The sequence below is a fragment of the Antechinus flavipes genome, chromosome 2 (genome assembly GCF_016432865.1).
Source record: "Antechinus flavipes isolate AdamAnt ecotype Samford, QLD, Australia chromosome 2, AdamAnt_v2, whole genome shotgun sequence".
NCBI lineage: Eukaryota > Metazoa > Chordata > Mammalia > Dasyuromorphia > Dasyuridae > Antechinus > Antechinus flavipes.
In genome coordinates, this window is record NC_067399.1 from 88893646 (window position 1) to 88916629 (window position 22984).

At 32.8% G+C, this 22984-nt stretch overlaps 1 protein-coding gene across 1 annotated transcript in view; it reads right to left on the minus strand.

Moving 5' to 3' along the window:
* The window catches only part of LRPPRC (leucine rich pentatricopeptide repeat containing), a 106705-nt gene that overhangs the window by 7156 nt on the left and 76565 nt on the right, over nt 1-22984 (minus strand). Inside the window, exons 26-34 of the mRNA XM_051975188.1 lie at nt 21983-22051; nt 21121-21211; nt 17230-17372; nt 17014-17128; nt 13328-13454; nt 7702-7790; nt 4103-4307; nt 2393-2526; nt 2182-2297 (exon numbers count right to left, since the gene is read on the minus strand). Of these exons, the coding sequence (XP_051831148.1) occupies nt 2182-2297; nt 2393-2526; nt 4103-4307; nt 7702-7790; nt 13328-13454; nt 17014-17128; nt 17230-17372; nt 21121-21211; nt 21983-22051 (1089 nt within the window). The remainder of the gene's footprint in view (nt 1-2181; nt 2298-2392; nt 2527-4102; nt 4308-7701; nt 7791-13327; nt 13455-17013; nt 17129-17229; nt 17373-21120; nt 21212-21982; nt 22052-22984) is intronic.

Consider the following 22984-nt stretch of genomic DNA (forward strand, 5'->3'; position numbering starts at 1 on the left):
AAGGTTTAGGACTGCAAAGAAAGAGAAAAAAGAAACACTATTCCTCTCCAATTATACTGCCAAGCATTCACAAGTGAGCTAGGGATCATAAGGTTAATTATACATTTAATAAGGTGTCAGGGAGATAACTGCTCGTTTCTTTATAAAAATTAAAATGTACAAAGCAAGTTCTCTTTAAAGTATAATTACCTACACTTATGCATACAAAAGGACTGATTTCAATCTCTCTATTTTATAAAAGGCTTTCATTGCAACAGACAGCCAGTGCTTGAGAAAGAGACAAAAGTTAAACTCAAAAAAAAAAAAAAAAAAAGTTTATGTGACAGACCAGATAAATCAAGTGTCTATCCCCTATCAGAAGCTATAGTAAAATCAAATATGGCAAGAAAATATTTTAGTTTACACTCATCATAGATGTCATTCTTATAAATTTTTAAAAGCATCCTGCCTTTCCCAAGCTTTACACTGTCAGTGCGAAATGGAATATATAAATAACACTTTGGGGGCAGACAAAATATGGACAATCTAAGGGGTAATTTTCAACATCTCTGAATAAGGAATTCTCCAGTCCATGCTCTAAGAATGACCTACTGTGAGTCACCTTTTGTTTGACAAAGTGGTAAAGGGGCTTGTTGAGAAGATTTATCATTTGAACCTCACTCTCCTGAAGAGGGTCCCAATTTAGGGGGCAATGGTGCGAGGGGGGTGGGAGGAAGGAGAACGACATAGCAGTGCCATCCCCTCTCTGAGGCTGCTGCGGGTTCACGGGAGCTGACAGTGAGCGGGGGCTCATCATCCTAGGGCACTTTTCCATACGGATGGCACTTGAGACAAACAATAGTCCTTCAATATTCAGGGGCATAAGAGGCTTGCAGAGGGCTTGCACAGCCTCATCTTCACAAAAAAATATCATCCCAAAATAGTTCAGAGATTAAATGAGAGCAGATGGATAGCTATACAGGTCTACTCTTACATAATTTTATCAGCAGAGTCAATAACCATAAACATATTATATACCACCTTATAATTTATGGAGCACTTAGCATAAAAAATGAGATACTTTCACTTAAAAATACATTATTTATCGATTGATATGAAAAATATAAAATATGAAGAAATCATTTCTAAGATTACTAATTTAGATTTTAAATTCACTCTCAAGAATATGGGAATGGGCCTATCTGCTCTATTACAAAAGGAATACTGCTTGTTAACATCTAGAAAATTGTCCCCTCCTGCCTTTGCTTCCACTAAACAGCAAAATGGCTTTAAAGATTCAAAAAAAGCTCCAATGGTGGGCAAGGGTTGCCTTCCTTTTTCTCTACTTAAGACACTTAGCAGCTGGCAAAAGCCTAAGTGAACAGAGTTGTATTTACTATCAGAAATTGGTAACAGGCCTCACTTTGACACCGGGAGTCTACACAAACACAGCAATCCCCGGCATCCCCGTGACTGTTTGACTGCCACCTGCTGGGAAGAGAGTCCCCATCTGTGCCTGTTTGTGTACACTGCCGGTGGCAGCTCTTATCACCCACAGTTCATTCTGCACTTGGTGCCGCTTTATATTTAGCGCTGTTAAAATGGCATGAATGCGGTTGTCTTGTTCCCTTGAAGATTGCTAATTTGCTGAGACTCTGGGCCACAGAGACCTGCATTTGTCATTTAATGTGTCTGTGACACACAAGTGAATAGAAAACAAATTCAACTCTTAATAAACCTTGAATAAAGCACAGAGAATGTTTGCGGATTCAAGTGAGAGGCTTTCCATGAAAAGCAAACATTTCCTACTTTTTGTTTGCAAACTGTGTTGCTAATAGTGATACACAGTGTTTAGAACATTAGTAAAATTAGGTAAGAAATGAAAAAGAATTGTGATCTCATGTGAAAGGATTTTTATCAAACTGAGTGAATGCCCAAAAGCAAAGATCTCACATAGAAAAAATACTAGTCGTCTTCTCTCCTCTTGGGCCATTTCAAACTGCCCAAGAACCAACCTCTGTCCTCTCTTCAACAGGGAGGTCCCTATGACCCTCGCAGTGCAGGCCATGCTGACAGGAGGCAGACAGCCTCTGACATCTCCCAGCCATTAGACTTTCTCTGCAGCGTGGCTAACCACATTCTTTCTTCATTTCCTGAGGACAAACTACAAGCAGGGCTGCCTCATGTCTGGTATGTCATTACCTGCAGTAGAGCTCTTGCATCATCCAGCCTGCCTAAGTATATGTACTCAAGAAACAGATCCGTGACGGGTCTGTAAATGGCAAACTGATTGGCCAGTCTCTCTGACATGATACTCACTGTAAAACAGGGAAGGAAAAGTTTTCATTAGAATCATAAAACAGTCATTACAGTCATTTTACAAATTTAGCATTATACAATGTAATTAACTTACATTTCTCAATAGCTGGTTCCAACTGCTCCTCTATGACTTTTCTGAATACGTAGGCAATACTCGACATTTCAGTGCCCGGAGACGCAGAAGTATATAAAGGCTCAAGATATTCGACTGCAGCATCTAGGTTATTGCTGTGAATGAAAGCTTTGTTAACTTTGTTTGTAATATATAAACAATGAAAAGAGAAATTTAAAAAACATTCTGCCACTATATTGTGGACAGTAAAAAAAGGATAGAAATACACTAGTTCTTCTTTGTGGCTGAGTGGAAAAATAACCAGTGATAAATACAACCAGATTTCTTTTCAAAAGAAACTCTGAAGTCTACCATTATTATTATATTATTAGTAAGCAAATGTGATGCATGTCTTCACGTAATGATGTTTTGGAAGCAAAAACAGGTATGTGAATATAAATGCCTAAGTACATAATGTTTGTAAGTCATGCATTTTAATTTTTCATATCTCTTTGGAAGACTTAACTCTCATAGCCAAATACTGTAAACTATAAGGGGCCATGCTACAACGTGAAAAGAACAATCCACAATGATTCAAAGACACCCTCAAGACACCAAAACCGGCATGTTCAGAAGTCAATAAAAGGTTGACTCTAATAACCATCTAGTACAACTGAAATTTCCTTTTATATGTAAGTAAAAATGCATTATTGTGAAAACATTTTAAAAAATTTTAGTGGTTTAAAATTCAATTAGGTCAATATACATTTTGGCATAAAAGGGATTTTAAAAAATGAAAACTAATGTTAAAATTGCATAAAAATATTGAACAAATTATAGTAAAGGCGAAAAAGTTACTTATCTAATATTCTATTTATAAAAGAAAACTTTAGTAATACGGATGAATTTTAAAACATTTAAATGTGAACACACCAGAAGCAATTAAACCTAAGTAATACTAGGATTAAACAGTTATCTAAGTATCATATTTTAAAATATGATGAAACTACAGCTCATGTAATATTTAAATTGGCCTGCACAGGAATTAGACAACTCATCTTGTTTTCTTTGATCCTAGGAACTAAGTTATTCATCCTTTCTTAAGTGATTCTACAGATTATATCAGAGTTGGCTTTTTGGAGTCTGGAAGAGAATTTTTTTTCCCAAACCTCCAATAGAAGAGGAAAAAATACTGGTTTTAGGTATGTGTGTGAGTGTCACATAAAAGCTAAATATGGTATTGGAGGTAAATTAAAATTTACTTAAAGGATATTATATTTTAATTTTTAAAAAATCACCCTAACTTTAATGACTTAATTCCAAAATGAAAGATAATTTAAAAATAAAACAATGAATTAAGTATGCTTGCTATAGTTTATGAAAATCCAAATACTTACTCAATTCTCTTCAGAGTAACTTCAAGGACTACTTGACATAGCAAAGAACTGTACGCAAATTATTTAAATGTTTCCATGAATAAAGTAGCTCCATATGCTTATACATGATATACATACACATATACATGAATGAGAGGATCTAGCAATTATGGTCTCCAAACTTATTTTTCTTCTTTTCTACATAAAATATTTGTCACTGTTTATAGTTGAAGTAAAAATAAGAAAAATATACTTATTCTCAATTCATCATGCTTTCAAACCACTGATATTTCACATAATTTGCCAGAAAAGTTATGACAATAATTTCCCTCATCAATTTCCAGTAAAAGCTTAATTGATATTCGAAAATACTTACTTTTTTATTTCAGCTAAAGCAATATTATTGACAAAAAGCATGTTTGAAAGACGAAGTGAATCTTGAAAGTCATGTACCAACTTTTCAACTACTTGTATATTTTCTTTATCACCTTTTGAACCCAAAGCCTGAACAAGGCGACTAACTGAGAGTGGAGAAGGTATCTGACGAGAATCTAAGGCTGATGCTAATGTAGCCACAGCATCTAAAACAGGGGGAAAAAAAAAACAGAAGACAGAAGTTCATAAACACAAATGTTTCCAAGCATCCTCCTTTACTTACATTTTAAAACTTTTTTTAAAATTGCAAACAACTGTGAACTCCTTGAAGCTTGCCTATAATATGAAAACTTTTTGTTAAAAAAAAAAAAAGGTGATTTACTTGTATATTACTGACAAAGGGGAAATTCAATGTAGATTTTTTTTTTCCCTTTAAATTTTAAACTCTAATTAATTAGACAAAACAAAATTCTAATTCAAAGGTAAAGATTATGAATTAAACTCCAACTCTACTGTCCAAGAGAGAAACACAAATAATGTAGAAAACCCAACAATCCTCTATCTCTTCTGTACTAACTGCCATGAATGTGACATTTCCCAAAGCCCTATGAATCACAGGTTTCAGAGTCAGACGAGCCCTTGCATATCAACTTAATTTTATCCCTCACTTTATAAATAAGGAAAGAGGCCATGAGTGGTATATAATAATATATGCCACTATTATTGGATTTAATAATAATATAAGCTTTTCCAGGGCAAACAATTTTTCTGTGCAGAATATCTGAACTAAGGACTTTTGACTCCACATTCAAATTCTTCCTAGCCAAGTATTTTCCCATTAACTCTCATTCCATTGAAATATTAAAGATATTTATTACTAACTTCTAATAGCTATTTTTATCAAACTTCATTAACTATGATACCATCATTATTAATAATAATAGCAGAAGCTAAAGGAGTATAATGAAACTGTTTTATAAGTTGTGCAAATTTCCACACTGAAAAACATAGCAAGAAAGATATGTTCAATCCTACATTTACTAATTAATAAAAAACATTTTATGTAGAAAAGAACAAAATTATGGACAACTTATCACTAAATTGGATAACTTAAACTAAAACCTTTTCCTTTGTTTTCTTTGTAATTTTGTAGGGAGTAATCTCATTTTTATTAAAGATATTATATAACTTTATCAAAGAGAACACAAATCAAGAGGCTCCATCATTTTTATTACACCACTGCCCATTATTAAATCCATAAACATATACTCTTTTTTTCCTCATTAAAATTACCATTTTCATTTGGAGTTTTAGTTATTCTCACCAAATTCACAAAAACTGCAGCTAGGAAGAAACTAGAGAAATCACTAAAACCATGCTCTGAGCAATGGTGGGCCTTACATATGAAATGAAAGCAGAAAATATACTTTTGAGAAAATGTTTCTTAAAAATATTCCTCTTTTCCCTGCAAACTCTCACATTAATTATAGAAAATACTTGGTATTTCAAATGACACTAGTATCAGGCAAGAAATAAACTTCTCTAACTAAATGATCAAATTGGTTCACCAAATTAGTTATAAGGTCCTTCACTGAAGAACACAAAAGTGTTTTTAATTTATTTTAACAATTAGGAAATGGGTACATGGAGGTTATAAAAAGTGTTAAAGAAAAACTGACTCAAAGAGATGCAAAAGAGTAAATGGGTAGCTGATAGCCAAGAACAACAAAAAAACCATATGGCATGTGGAGGCAGAGGCAGAGGCAGAGGCAGAGGCAGAGGCTGTTAATTAATCAGTGTACGGGAAATGTAGTTGGGGAGGAGGGGGGGAAGGGAAGGGTGGCTCCATAATTTGAGTCAGCTTTATGCCAATGTTTCTCTTTATCCACATCCATTTCATGAACAGTGATATAATCTAAAAATGGAACAAAAATAAAGTATGTATTGAGCACCAATTATCAGCTCAGCACTATGCCATAATATTAATCAGAGGAGAAGAGAAGAGGAAAATGAAGCATAAAAAAGTACTGAGGTGAAAGACATGGTCTTGACCTCAAGGAGCTTACAGTTGATAGAGAGGGAGCAGGCAATGATCCATGATACAAGGTTAAACATAAGAGAGTATATAATTAATAGTTAACCATATACTAATTATTTAGACAGGAGGCAGCTAAAACAATGTATCTAAGTTCAGATTTAGATAAAAAATTCCCCAAAGCTCAGTACTCTGCCTTTTCATTTTCATACCTGAAAGAATTCATTGAGCATGCCAAAAATGAACTCCCCTGCCTACTCTCAATTTTGGTTTTTTTGATGCTTTTTAAATATCTGTTCAAAGCTGATAATTTGCCTAGAATATCAAAGTTGTACTTTATGTCTTCTACCTCAATTTTTGAAAAATAAAAAATATTCCTAACTTGTAACAAGCAAAAAAAAAAAAAAAAAAAAAAAATGAAAGCCAGTGCTGGCATATCCTGACTAAGGAATAAGACTAGAAATGAGGAGAACTGCTCTAAGGATGAGGACATTGAACCACTTAAAAGATTCATCTTTCTCAAAAGATTTGGATTTAACTAAAAGTAAAAATGAAATTCAAGAACCACCTTCTGTCCTATTAGAAATAAAATTCCAAATAGCTAGCATACTAGGTTCTCCCTTTCAGCATTGCAGTGAAGCTACATGTGCATTTCCTATAAGAGGATGAAGCTACCTTATCAAAAATTCACAGGTAAAACATTTTGATGCCACTAAAGAAGAATCCAAAAATGCAATCAGTGAATGGGAGATTTTTTTAACCTAATCTCTAACCTAGGAAAGGAACCCTAGCTTTGCCAAGAAGAGGAAGAAAAAGGGAGATATTTGACTTGAAGAACCTTTACCCTTGAAAAATATTCTCATCAATTCTCAATCAAAGATACATTGCAAAAACAGAAAACAGTACTATAGAAAAGGATCCCACCTTGATTCAATAAAGTTCAATATCCCAAGCAACACTTCTAAGGTCCCTTAATAAAACTGATTTAAAAATCCCAAATCCTGAGACAAGCACTCTACATTTTATTACTGTTGGTATTGTGAACTATTAAAAAAGTATTAGATTAAGTTTTTTAAATCAATATTATAATCATTTAGTGCACAATCATGCACATTTAACACTCAATTTAACTCATTTGATATCTCACACAACCAACACAATATGCAAGAAACAACTGCTGAGAATTGTTTCAGATGCTCTAAAGTATGTTAATTTCCAAAGCAAAATGACTTGTGCTGTGAATTTTAACGCACTTGAAAGCCTGTACTTTCTCGTTCTGGAGTACAAATTTTGCATGTCTGAAGAGCTGTGATTCATCTTAAGAAAACCCATCTTGTGTTAAATGGAATGGAAACTGGACTAAGTGGTCAAATGACAAGTACATTCATATTCAAGCTGTATTATAAATGCATGTACAGTAATTTACGTCTCTCAGCTACCACAAAAGGCTCTTGATAAGCAGGTAATTTGCTAAATGGACTCCTTTATCCAAGTATTCGAAGGGCGTTACAAGAAAAATCTGCAGAGGCATTAATGTGACGTAAAGGTCAAGCATTGTGACATACCTTTCAAATAATCCCGCCTAACTTGCGTTATGATGAGGAGGCTGTTGGCAGCATCGTTCAGTGTGAAGCCCTTGATGTGGGTCTCAGCACTAAAAGAAGCAGACATTTAGAAAGGAATTACTGACATGCTTCTGATACGATAATAAATGGTTGAGCACCAAGGTGAAATTATAAAAACTACTGTTCGTATGTTAAAAATATTGCTGCAAAATATCGACCTGGAGACAGCTTTTGTGTTATCCTGTCAATGGTTATAGAAGGATAATTTTTTTTTGCATTCTGACAGATGACAAAGTTGGAAATGAGCAACAAAAGAAACAAAGTACAAGATTTTTTTTAAACAATCGGTTCAGATTCTTGAATGCTGACATATTAGATGACTAAAATAACTGCATGCCCTGCATTGTTCTGCTGTATCCTAAGCTGGATACTTTTTCCTTTTTATATTTTATGTTCACCATAATTATAAAATGTAAAACTATTCTTTCTGCAATAAAATTGAACATTTATTTTCAGAACTGTATATTTTAAATATAAACTAAAGCATATTATGAACTAACACCATATCATTTAGTTGATTAATTTTCAAATTTCTGTCATGTAGATGCATACAATTTTTAAGCTGAATACGCTGTAGTACTGATGCCTTTGCCACATCAAAATGGAAATGACATATCAATTTTGTGTTATCCTTAAGGTTAAAAAAAAACTTTTCTAACTCAGAAAGCAGAGAAATGTTTGATCACTAAAATCTACTTGCTTTTAAAAATAGTCTAATTTTATGCTTTTAGTATATTATTTCTAATGAAATTTAGACAGCCTTAATACCCAAGGATAACTTTACAAGGTTCATTTTCAGATTTAAAAAATCTCCACAGGCCAAAAAAAAAAAAAAGGCAGTTGTTGCCATTTGCCATATCAAAAATCAAGATAAAACTCACTGATGGATGTTCTTGTGACTAACAATTGAGCAGCCTGTGAACTTGAATTTCTAAGCTTGAGCGGATTGTAGGGAAAGCAAGGTCATTGCTAAATTATTCTCATCAATCCCAAGAAAATCCACCAAAGACACCACAACAAGACTATCCTCTCAGTCACTTTCAGCCTCTGAGATTCACCAATGCAGTCAATGAATACAGGATTTTCTTCCTCCCCCAACCAATCCTCTTAATCTCTCCCAAAGCACCCATTGCTCAGTTTGACTTTTTTCCCTCTGTCCCATCTGTCAAAGCCTTTAAGTCAAGTCAACAACTCCAGCATGGAACCATAAATTGCAAATAGTAAAGGATTTAGTTTCTCCAATCTTTATAGTGATTAAATAAAGTCACTACTATAAAAGCTTTTTTATCATTCCAATACTAAAAAACTTCTTACTCTGTGTACAGTATACTTACCTAAAAGGAAGTAAGATTATGAAGAATCAGGGATTTGGTTTAGATGAGATATCATTGAGATACAAGTTTTTTTCTAGTCGAATAAATTAGACAGTAATTTCTTTTTAACCCATCTTGTTCTCCTTTCCCCACTTTGCCCCCAGATTCTAAAAGCTGAGGCTTTGACACAAAACTCATAATAAAGATAACACAGAATGGTCTTTGAATCACTACATCTTATGTAGCCTAAAGAAATGTCAAATAACAGCATTTAAAGTATTTTAAAATGGCAATGTGAAGCAATAGGTTTATAAACTATTGAAAATTATTTACTTATCTAAAATTTTGGTCTTGGGAGGGGGAAGAGAATCTATTATTACACTTCATTTTTAGCAGTTAGACCAAATAAATAATCATTTTTTAATACTCACCTATCTACAAAAATGATGAAAACATAAGTTATTCTGAGAAAGGAATATATGAAATATTTTTTCATATGTTTACATGGAAAGATAGCTAATCTATGCACTTCAAACGATGGAAATCGGCCTATGTAATGCACTTGGATAACATGCCACAGTCAATGGGAGAATTTGCATAATTCTAAATAATGAAAAGTGGCCCTATCCCCAGGAATCCTGATAATGGTCAGTTTGAAAAGCAATGTTTCCTCATTATAGATCTAGATCTAAAAAGTCTCCAAGGCAACACCATGAAATACAAGCGCCCCTCCCCCCTCCCCCTTGTGTATTTTGAACAAACAATACACTTGAGAGTTGTTTTTGTTTTTTCATGTAATAACATGACTAAATATTAGGATTTAATATATGTATGTCATATATACCATGTATGTGTGTGCTTGATCACTTGAGTATTTCCTACTGGTAATTTCTCAATATCAATTTAAAAGGATGAATAACATAAAATAATTCCTTTAAACATAAACACTTTAAAATCCAGGAAAGCTTGTAAAAACTGAAACAGAATAAAGTATGCAGAATCAGGAGACCTATTTACAAAGTAACTATAATGTTTAACCCCTCACCCCCTCACCCCCCCCCCACACACATACACACATACACCACTACCTTTGAAAGAAATCAAGAACTCTTGGTCATGCAATGACCACTCACAACTCTAGACGACCTGAGGACTAAAGCAAGCCTTCTACCTCTTGGTAAAAAGATAGGGGGGTTGTAGGTTACACAATGAAAAATATATTTTCCGTGAGACTTATAGGGTCTGAGTTGAAAAGAAAGACAAAAATGACATACAAATAAGAAAAGAACACCAATGTAACATAAAATACATTTAAGGCAGAAGTCTGAAAGGGGATAAAGACAAAAAGGACAAAGTTAGCGATATATTAAATTTAAAAACAAGCCTGAATTTAAGAGATTTATGATTTCATACACAACCCCTGTTTTGAGTTTTATATTTTGTAAATTTTCATGTTTGTAGAGTTGGCTTTGTAGCTTATAATAAAAATATTTTTTTTAAATGTTAAGTATTTCAGAAAGAAATGGATGTGGCCTAAAAAGAAAAAATTCAACAATTAAGAACTTTTATTTAATAAAACATAAAAAGGAAAATTCCTTATAAAATTGTCAGGAAAATTAAATGTTCTTTTTAAAGTAAAAACTACCAAAGCTATGGTCATCTACAATTATCGCTGCTGCTGCTGCTGCTGCTACTAATACTGCTCTCAGCATATTACCACCACCATCATCACCACTACTGATGCTAATAATTCATCTATTTAAAAATAAAAATCAAGAGGGCTGGGAAAGGCAAGAGAACATGCAACATTCAAAGGAAAAAGGTTACACTGATAAAGAACAATTATTATTATCACAATGTAGTAAAAACTCTAAACTACAATGTTCTTTTGTTAGTACAATATTAACTTTTACCAAATTTCTAATTATATCAGTTTTATTTTTCATTGCTGCCTTAATTCTATTATTATTTTCCTATGTTTAAGTTAATTCAGTCTTGAGAAATTCTTATTGTGAAGCATATTTGCATAACAACTGGCACTTTGGGGAAAAGCTAAACAAAACATTTTTCTATCCTACTTATTCAGAAGAATATAACTGAGTTATAACCAGTAATACTAACAAGGAAAAACAAAAAGTTGTCTTCATTTACATTATTGAAAGGTAGCTGTTTTACTACTGCTGGGGCTCTATTAATAGGCTAGAAGGATTAAATAACCTTGTGGGGAAAAAAACTTATAAGAACTATCACGAGAGGTCAACTATAGTTATAGCATATAAAGGACAGCAAAGGTAGAATAAAACAAAGATAGAGTTTTAATTCATAAGAAAAAAATTACTGCTCTTAAAAGTTGAACAAAAGACATTCAGTAGGTAATTATAGCAACAGACTGCTATTTTATGGATTGTGTTAACTGAGCCATTGGTGACATTCAGGACTATATAATGCTGCCTATAGGGGAGTGGTGTCTTGTTATTAGCCTGCAATAGACCATATTGGTCAAACAATGTCAGAATAAAGTTACTTCATCATCAGACTTTTTTATGGTCTGTAGTTCCTTTTTTACTGATCTAACCCAACTCTTTGATTTCAGAGACTGAAGTTGGAAGTAAAACGATTTTTACAAGGTTGCAGAGCTCAAAAGTGAAATGAAGAATGTTGACTCCTAATCCAGTAGAGAGTTTGATTAAACACAGGTCCCAAAGACCTATACTAATTCTGCTTCATTCTGTTATTTCCTTTTCTAGTTCTCTAATACAATGAAAAAAATGCAAAAGAAAAGCATTTTGCAAGTAAAAGGTCATAATACTGACAAGATTATCTTGGTGAGATAATAGGACAGAGTATAGTGGTCAGTCCTAGGAAGCTCCAGGTGTATATACTCCATATACTCCATAAAAATGAAGACCAAGGTGTAAAGTAAGAAAGAAAGTTGATTGAAAATCAATCCTATAGATTATAGGGGGAACGACATAGGATACCAAGGAAACCAACTACTCAAGCTCTGTTCCTGTGTCTACAACTGATCTAGGTTATTATGGGAAACAGGACACAGGAGCCATTATGCTTTCAAGATTAAAATGGAAAAAGATGAAGAAAAAGCTTTAAAACTCTGGTTAAGGAAAGAGGGGAGTGGAATCAGTATATATAATGCCAACTATGTGCTAGCTATCATGCTTTCAACACATCTGAAGATCACTGGATCCTCCTAGCAAATGTGGCCAATAGGTGCTGTTATACTTTTTATACATACTGGTATATTTAAGGACAAAGGCAAGACAGAGATTAAAAGACATCCTCACATCAAACAGCTACTTAAGTGTGTGAGACAGGATTTGAACTCATCTTCAAGATACTAGGCCTATATTTCTATCCATGGTACCACCAACTTCCATGGGATTCAACAAAATGTTAAGATGGTGTTATCATAGCTGGAAAAGGACTATTGCATATTTCTCAGCCTCTTTTCCTTACATGCTACATTTTCCTAATGATATCCGGCTTCCATTCCTTTTTCTCCTTTCACCTCATCATCTCATTCCCATTTCTTAAGACAAATGCGTCTTTCACTATCCTCAGAATCTTGCAGCATTTCTTATTACTTTGAGAAAGTCCCAAATGAAGAGAACAGGCAAAAGATTTTTGTTTTTAATTTATTTTGGAAAAAATTTTACTTCCTTAAAAGTAGTGAAATACAACTGTTTATTAAAAATACTGATACATTTTCTTCATTCACAGTATACTTAAGGTAAACATTCCAAATTTAGCTTTAAAAATTGTATTTGTTTGTCTTGGTCTCAAATTCTATATAGCAGTCCAAATTTTTATAAAATCCAATCATAAAACCTCCCTAGTGTATATATAAATACTGAGACAGCATGTTGCAGGGAAATGACTTCTGGGTTTGCATTAAGGGGCTCTGATTTCAAATTCTGGCTCAGCTACTTGCTGTGGACTAAGCATCACTGGGTACTAGTAGCTCCCTGTAAAACTGAGGGGACTAGGCAAATATGGAAAATGTAAAACTAACAAACCTTCTAAGATACTTTTCAATTCAAAAGAAAAGAAATAAGAACTGTTCTAAAACTTTTTTAACCTGGAATCCTTCATGTACATAAGAATAATTGTGCAGTTACACATTATTCAATCTGTAACTAAGATAATGTAGAAACTAGAGATATTCTTGGGAATCAACTAATGACATTTAAAAAGTAGAATATAATCAAACAAAGAACAATCATAAATATACTTACATATTTTTCACATTCATGGCTTCATCAAGATTACCAGTAGCCAACAATAACTTTATGAGTGTGGAATAAGTAATTGCAGGAAATACAACATTCTTCTTTTGTGCCTCCAGAAACAGAGAATATGCATCTACAAAACAAATAAACAAAAAAAATCAACAAATGCAATTTCAAAAAAACTGACAAAAAAAAGGTTTTCAGTTTTCACCTAAAGAAAAAAAATTTTTCATTCTCCTAAATCTCTGGGATAAAAGACCATTTTAAATTTTAATTTAAAACAAAATTATTCTCATTGGATTTTTATTACTTAGTAAATTATACATCTATACCAGTATAAAAATAATCCATCAAGTTTAGGTCTGTCACTAAGAGCCAATGTTTCAAAAACATTGCTAATATTTATTAAACCCCAATCACAGATATATGATTCAGTCTGAGTGAAGGAAAGGAACCATCTTAAAGCTATCTTTAATCTATAGGTGGGTGGTTACAATAGTCGGAATTACAGCACAACAGTATTAATGTGAATGTAGCCTACAATTCTAGAATTGGGAGATCAAATTATTTGGCTACGACAGGACTTATACAAAAACATACAATTTTCAAATATACTGATATCTAACAAGTAAACTAAGCAACATTTGTTTGACTGATTAACAGTTTTATTTCACTCGTTCACAATAACTGTCAGTGAATGAAAAGATGTTACCCAAAGAGAAGTAACTACACTTTTCAGTCACTTACTTTTCTCAAATAAAAATGCCTAGCTGTAAACATCCAATCGAGACTATAATCCACTCTCTACTGTATACAAACATATCACAATAAAGATCAGCTATCCACATAGCTGATCCTGTCACATATGGCCTTCAACAGACACACAGACTTGTTATCAAATATAGCAGCAAGCACACACAAACTCAGAACACTAATAACGTTTATAAGAGCAATCCAAGCTGATTTGGAGGATTCCTAAGAGTGTATATTTCCAAGTTCAGAAAGAGTAATACTGCTAAATACATTCAAAACTAGCCATCAAGATGAAGTTCACATTTTTAACCAAAATAAGAAAATGGGGCACACCTCCTTAAAAGCTCTTTCAGAGTCATCTTTACTGGAAAGTATAGTATAGGAGAGTAATGATATTTCTAAGAATGAGCAATATTACAACTTAGAAAGAGTAACAACACTGCTACATAAAACTAGTAAGTTTATGAACTAAGTTTGAATATGAATATTATCTATGACTCTTTATTAGGTTAAAAGGGATATTCATATTTCCCATGTCATTAAATGCATCAAAGATCAAGGAACAAATATATTATTAAATTATTACAGAAAAAATTGTATTTCTGAAAAAAATTACACATTCTGCATTGGTCAGAAGTGGGTTATGAGGACTTAGCCTTCAGCCCCCAAAAGTGAAAAAGCTGTTGTTGAACTTCTTTTATGGCTCTAAGAACCAATATATATTATATATCATAGATGAAGACAACATTTATAAAATACTACATTTTAAACAAAATACTACAAAACTCTATATTGTATTATTTATATGATTGTATGGTATTTCTTGATACTTGAAAAAAATTTAAAATTCTATGTCTAACGCATTTGCTAATTCCTATAAAAGTTCAGGACAATTGTGTATTGGACAAGGAAAATCTATATTTATAATGGATCACTTAAGAAAACTTATTTGCTATCTTATAAAACTTATACAGGAGACAAAAACTGAGCCGTAAGTTAATAAAATTATTGCCTTTTGATGAAAAAAATTATGTCTTTCCTAAATTTTTTTTTCAAAAGACATAAATGATTTCAAGAAATGAAAGTCATTAATTGCCCCCTCCCGCCCAAGCAAATTTCACTTTGCAAAACAGCTACATTTGGTACAAAAAATTTTGATCCTTTTGCTATGTATACAAGGCTGCTACTTACTGAAAAAAAAAAAAAAAAAAGCTAGGTGATCCATTATTATGTACCACTCTACCTATTAAATGGAGTTTCAAATAGCACATGACTATGAAATCGGGATGGAATAACAAGGGCTTAAAATTTTTTGATGTAAAATAAATTTTCCAGAATACTATACTTTATTGCAGTCATATCAAACTTAGAGGTCATTTACATAAATATGACAATTTTTTTTTTTTATTTAGTTTTAAGAGCACACACTTCACAAAAGTTAAAATAATTATTATAATGATCAAGCTAAGTGGTCAAAGGATATGAAAGAATAATTCTCAAAAGAACTTCAAAGTGTCAGCCATCATGTAACTGCTTCAAATTAACACTAAGATAACTGCATATCAAAACTGAGATTTAGTATTCAAATTGGCAAGTGAGAAAAAGTGGGAGTCAAATGTGGAAGTAAAAGAATTCTGCTATAGAATAAGAATATCCATAAACCATAGGTCATTTGGAAATTGATTAGGTGTTAGGATTGGAGGAATGAAGGAGGTTGGGGGACAGCACAGGTGAAGGGAGATAGTGACACTAAGATGACAGTAATTTCTTATCCTAGAATTCCAGTGAAAGGAAGTTTTAAAAAAAGTCCAGAATTAGAAATAAAGGTCTCAAGATCATCCAAACAATATAATATTTGTAAAACACTTTGCACAGTGCCTAATATGTATTAATAAAGAACACTTCACTGGGTAGAGGAAGGATTAATTCAGAAATGAAGTTGATATAAAAGATATACAAACAAAACAAATAAAATAGAGTGGGGGGATAACTTTAAATGAGCTATTCACAACCAATTTATCACCAATTTCCATATCTAATCAATGAATACATCTTTTTCATTAAATTTTTTGTTTGTTTTTTACTAACTCATTTCATTCACACAGCCATCAACCTAGTATAACATTTGAACTTTATAGCTTAGCTAGAACACTGTAATTGTCTCCTGTTTCTCCTGAAAATAGATCCTCCAATCTATAATTCCTCCTTCCTACAGCTAGAGTTAATCAATCCTTTGCTTATATCTCCCATCATATATTTTCTAACCCTTTCTATTTTGATGGAGGTTTCCATAAAGCTAGGCCTCTGGCTTTGCCTCAAGTGACTTCTCAGGGGATTTAACCTGCCCCAACAAGATAGCAATCACTTTTGTTAAAGACCTGGTGGATTCATACACATCCTGCTATCTAGTTACCTCTATTTTTCAGTTCTCTGGCTGAATACTGTAATGTAGAATGCTTTCTCTGAAAACAAATTATATTTATTCTGCAAAGTTTCATATGTTTTATTTGGTCTACTCTTCTCTTCTCTGATGCAGTAGGGTTTCAATTAAATATTTCAGAGCAGCTCAAATTCAGAATATTTAAAAGTGAACCATCATCATTTGATGCCTACAAAACAAAAGTGTCCTGAAAGCCATTTTTGTTTCAGCTTAAGGTTTGCTCTTCTGGTCACTTCAAAAGTAATTAATTTATTCTCACTCTTCATAATCGCAAGTCTTGTTGAATCTTCCTTCGCAGAAGCAGTAAAGATCTGAGGGTAGATTAGATGTCAACATTTTTATCTTTGTGTGCAACAGTGTACACAGAAAGATAAAGGAAGCTTTAAAATTGTGCCAATTATAACAGCAAAAGCAATACTAAGATTTGGGGGCTAATTGTTGGTATTTTGTGAGAGGGTTTAAAGCACTACTATATAGATAAATAAAACTATTTCTTTACCTTCACTATTCTTCATCTGGCAAAACTTCATTAGCTCATTCTTTAAGATTGTTTCTGTGGGTAAGGAGAACGCACTCTGCTGAGGATCATCTTCAAGTGAGTCATCATACCACAACTTAAAAACAAAGTTACTGAGTTAATTTTAAAAAAAAAAAAAAAAAAAAAAACACGTCTATAAGAATAATCCACAAATAACAAGTGCTTTCCTCAAATTACCATGGGTATATCAAATGGAACATCCTGATTGTTATTTCTGAGGATTTCACCCAACAACTTCAATGTCTTCTGACGAGGAATAATATTTTCTTCTTGTATTTTAGTCCAAACAGCATCAGCTCTCTGCCAGTCATTATTTTCCTCTGCAAAACATGATTAGATTTTGATGTCAAAATAAGTGCAAAAGCACAAATGTTCATGTTACGTAAACAGACATAATTTTTGATAAGGATGGAGTCCTTTTAGTCAAGACTCTCATAGATTAAAGAAAAGTAATGTTGAAAGCCATATATTTAAATAGAAATCTTCAAGATTTGTTTTTAGCAGTACCACTTAATCAGAAGTTTTCTGATTTGCATTTTAAAACAAGTGACTGAGAAACCACAAACCAGGTAAACAAGGAAGCTGTAATGCATATAATATTATTTTAATCATTATCATATAATTGTTATTACATGTTAATTGTTATTACAAAACTACAAAAACCTCTACAGTTTTCCTGTAGAAAATAGACATTACATTGGGTCATTTAATCCCAAACAAAGGAACAGTATCTAAAGAAGTCTAATGATTTGTCCAAAATTATATAGCTTAGAAGTACTAACTGCAGGAATATAATTCTCTTAATTCAAAAGCCAGTGCTCTTACCATTAAGCTAAATAATTATCATAAGACAAAAGAATTTGCACATGTAGTTTAAGAAAACAATTTTAAAAAATTTTTTTCCTCGTAAACAATCTAGGATTCCGAAAAAGATGACTAAATGTACATCCTTCTAATCCAAAATACATCTCTTTAATTACATCTTTCTTGGTATGATATATAGAATCATACAACTGTTACACTGGGAAGGAATTTAGAAATCAAACCTCTACAATCAACTGCTGATGAGATTTATAATTAGCTATGTTTAAAAGTTTTTGAGAGGGAGAAAATTTTAATTAGTAAAACAAGGGAAATGTCTATATGTTTCGATCTACAGCAATCTTATCATTGGAAATTATAAAATGAAAAGATTGTTTCAAGTCTACTTACTTAACTGAGAACTGTTTACACAAGGAGTTTTCTTGTTTATGTATTTATTATGAAAATCTGTAACTGCAATTCTGGAAGAAGTGACCATTTCTCATGTAAAACTGCTAAATAATTTTTAGTATGTAACAGATCACTATATGAAGGTATAACATTGAGGGTCTAAAATGGAAAGCAGGCAAGTGGTATATTGTGTTTAAATGACATAAAGCTGTAAACCTTTTCCACTTATTTAAGTAACTAGAATTGCTTGTGTCTTTTCTTGTTGACTGATGATCTATATGACAGAATTTAATAAATTCTATCTTGTATTTCTCTTCTCAGCAGACGTGGCTTGTCAAACTGAGCAACTAACTGGTGAGAATTATTTGCATTAGGAAGTAGGATTCCTTCCTGTTGAAATGACATTGTTTCTTAAGGACCAGTTGCTTTAGTATGATAAAACAATTATCTATGAAAGCAGAAATAAATTACCAATTAAAACTTATGTAATCTAAACTCTGACAAAAAATAAGTGCTTAAAAATAGCTAACATTTACATAGCACTTACTATGTACCAGACATGTGTACTAAGGGCTTATAATCATCATTACATTAGATCCTCACAACATCATCAGGGAGTAGGCACTATTATCTCCATTTTGCAAATGAAAAAACTGAGGCAAATAGAGATGACTTGCCCGGGTTACAAGCTGGTTCTGAATGGAGGTCTTCCTGACTCCAGGCTCACTACCACCAGTTGCCCATTAATAAGAAATATTCCTCTGCTGGGACATGATTTAGTCCTTAACAATACCTCTCTCTTAATAAAAGTGAGTATCTATACTGGTTAGATACAGAGGACATTATCATTCATACTTGGAAAATCAACAGAAGCTGAGTGAACCTGGGATGTTATGAATTCCTAGGAACCACTAACACACAGAGAGACATAACTGCTAAAGATATGACAATGGAATGGTATTCTCTGTTCAAAATGAACAAAAAGAATAAATCTGCAAGCATATATTAACTGCTTATTATGTGCCAAGAACACTGTCCTGTCCTGGAAAGGACACAAAGAATAACAAAATAGTCCTGCCCTAAAGAAGCTTTCTTATGGGTGTGACAAGAAGAATATAAGTGGGGAATATAAGATACAAAGTAGATGCAATACAATCTTACTCTGAATATGTCCTTTATATACCTAGTTATTTGCATGCCATTTCTCCCATTAGAATGTGAGTTCCCTGAGGTAGTACAAATTTTTGCTTTTCTTTGTTTCTCCAAAGCTAATCATAATGAAAAGCACACACTAAAACACAAAAATACTTGTTATAGGTCTGATGCACCCATAGTGAGAGAAACAGGAAAAAGTCTCCTATAAGAAAGTAGCATCTGAACTGAGTTTTGACAAAATATGTATTCAATGAAGCAGAAGGTAGGAGGAAAGGCATATAAGGGTGTGAAATGCCAGTACATGGAGATGGGAAATGGTGTGTTATATATGAGGAATACCCAATAGTCTAATAGGACAAAAGGGAAAAAAAACCAAACCATATTCAAAAGTATTAAATACATTTGAAGTTGCTGTAACGTTATCAATAATCTTTGAGGAATTAGAGAGACTATTCTTATCCTTGATGCAAAAGTTGATTTTTCAAGAGGAGGAAGGAATAAGGTCAGTGAAATTAAAGGCCAAAGAATTTAATGTCAATTATTGGCATATTAAGAGATAATTTTGGAGTTTATATTACACACACACACACACACACACACACACACACACACACAAAAAAATAGTGTGTTATATATTGTATTCTTAGAGTAGGATTGTTATATTACTGATCATTACTGAGACAGCAAGGATCAACAAGCATTGGTTAATTATATATTTTTTCCAATGGAGTTATAAGATTGGAAATGTAGATACTGCTAAACTAACAACCACTTATATCATCTGAGTAAACAAGACATATTACTCTCCAAGATTTTGAGATCTTGAAATGCAGGATGAATGATTAATGCATTGACAGAGAAAAAGCCACATTAATAGGGCTGAACTGTGCATATATACACACCAGTAAGTTGGAACAACACAATTTTAAAAAAATCTATGAATACGATATGTATAGCTAAGGCCCTGGAAGCCAGAATCAGAATACAAAGAGATCTTGACAGATTGGAACAAAGATAGTAAGCTGAAATGGAATAAAGATTTATGCAAAAGGCAACAACAGGCCTAAACCAATGGACAATATATCTGTAAGCATCAAGAAATTCAGGAGAAAACCACAAGAATATTTTAACTGATTACAAGATGAGAATGGTTAATAGTGGTTATGACACCCAAAAAAATCTAATATGGTCTTTAAGTCTGTATTAATACAAAGAAAATATTAATATACATGACTACAGCCAAAATGTAACCAGCTTAGTTGGTCATGTCTTTATAGATTTATCATAATATTAATTTGTAATCTGCCTCTCTGAAACTTTGATATATCAATCTTAGTGGAGACCACATCTAATCCTACTTCCATAAAAATCTCTCAGAGAATAATTTTAGACGGTAATAATAGACTAAAATCAAGTAAAAAAAAAAAATTGAGGTTAATTGGGGTTAAGTGACTTGCCCAGAGTCACACAGCTAGGAAGTACTAAGTGTCTGAGACCACATTTGAACTAAGGTCCTCCTGACTTCAGGGCTGGTGCTCTATCCACTGTACTACCTAACCGCCCCTAGGCAATGACTTTTAAATATTACATGTTAGAAGATTGTACCTCTATGAAACTAATCTAAGGCTTTAAATACATAAATCACTATAAAAATAAGGATTTTTCAAAACAAAATATAGTCAAGATCATTGAATTACTTACTGCAGAGTAGTAGAAGATGGTAGTACATTTGGTCTCTATCACATTCAAATAGTTTCTGTGTCATTTCAACCAATTTCTCCAGGGTTTCAACCTTAAAATTAGAAAATAACAGATCATTTGTCCAGATGGCTATATAAAATGTACAAAAAATCTGAAAAAGGAATCCCTCACAGATCTTCAATAACATGCAATCAATTCTCAGTTAATTTAAAAAAATAATTCTTCCTTACAGGCTTTACCCAGACCCTACATTAGGTTGATATGGCACAGGAGAGAACAAATTCTATGGGAAAAATGAATCCATACCAACTTCTGAGTTGGACCAGAAAATGGGTTATATTCAAGAATGTATGGATAATTCAACTAATTACACTGTAATCTTGTAAACTTTGCTTCCCTCCACAAATGCCTACTACCACTATGCCTATACCTAGATCTTCTGTTTTCCTTGGTAAGAAAGTACTCTGTATCATAAGACAAATGTAAAGATTATACCAGATAGGAAGAGCTTTTTAAAAAAATCTCTGGTAGACTGAGAGGTCTATCAAATCAGTGGGAAAGAAAATCAATCTGGCACAATGGATGAATATAAATTTAGGCCTTTGATGATGTACACCATGGGCTATCTCATAGATATTGTCCCCATTTCATAAATGAAGAAACTTAGGTTCAGAGTTGTTCCAGAGTTTGCCAACAGTCATACAACAAAGTAAAATAAGTGTTCAAGTCAGGATTTGTACTGGTTTTCGTGACTTCAAAGCTGGACTCTTCACTCAATCAGAGACTTTCAACTCACAGACATATATGTGCCATTTTTAGGGAATGAGAGAAGATCAGAAATAAATCATCAATAAACACAAACCTGATTTTCGGAAATGCATTTTTCACAAAACCACTGAAGTTTCCCAGAACGAGCCCTAATTCCAGGAGTCTGGGGGAAAAAAAATTGGGCAATTCCATGAAGTCTTGTTTTTCAAAGATAAACATTTATCATTCGTTATCACATTTCTCTTACTATCTTCAACCACCAAAAACAAACACCAAACCAAAGAAATCCTACTATCCACGTTAAAAAAAAAAAAAAAGAAACTAGATTCTTATTATTATTTACTTTAGTCTTTGATTACCAACAGAATTGAAGTTGGCAAAAAAAACCTATCCTCTTATAGTCCAAAGGTTCCTCAATTGTGACCTTAAATATTCTCTAAATGCGAAATTTCATTAGCCCACTGATGCAAAAACTAGATGTATTTGATGAAGTTTTTTACCAAACCAACTATTAACATAAATCAAAATTATTTTAAAAACAACAATAAAAAAAACCTTTATTATAGAATCTAGTTTGTTATTTTTCAGTGGAAGAGTCACCTCAAATGATGCTCCACAAAAAGCAAAATAAATACCTAGATAATACAGGAAAAATTATATATACCCAATAATCTACCTTACAGCATATGTAAAAGAGCGCCATTTTTTTTAACACTTGTGAAGAGAGGATAGAAGCTCCAAACATAAACATAAATTGATTACAGAGAATGGAAAGTCCTAATTTTTCTCAGAAAAGATCAATAGTATACCCTAAGCACTATAAGATATTCATTCATAAAAGGTTTGTGTCCCCACTTAGCATTTACTAGTAAGAAGGCAATGGTGGGTGGTAAGAGTGGAGTCCTCAGAAGAGATGATTTTCATTAAGTATTCAAAGTTTCTCTATCACATCTTCACCAATACCTGGAAGATTTGCCCTTGTTTTTTTCTGACCTTTCAAAGAAATAAGAAAATTCACAAAGGAGGAAAAAAATAACTGAGCAGGTCTACAGCTGAAGTTAATATCCTTGCTTGGCACTATATTTTCAAAGAAGTT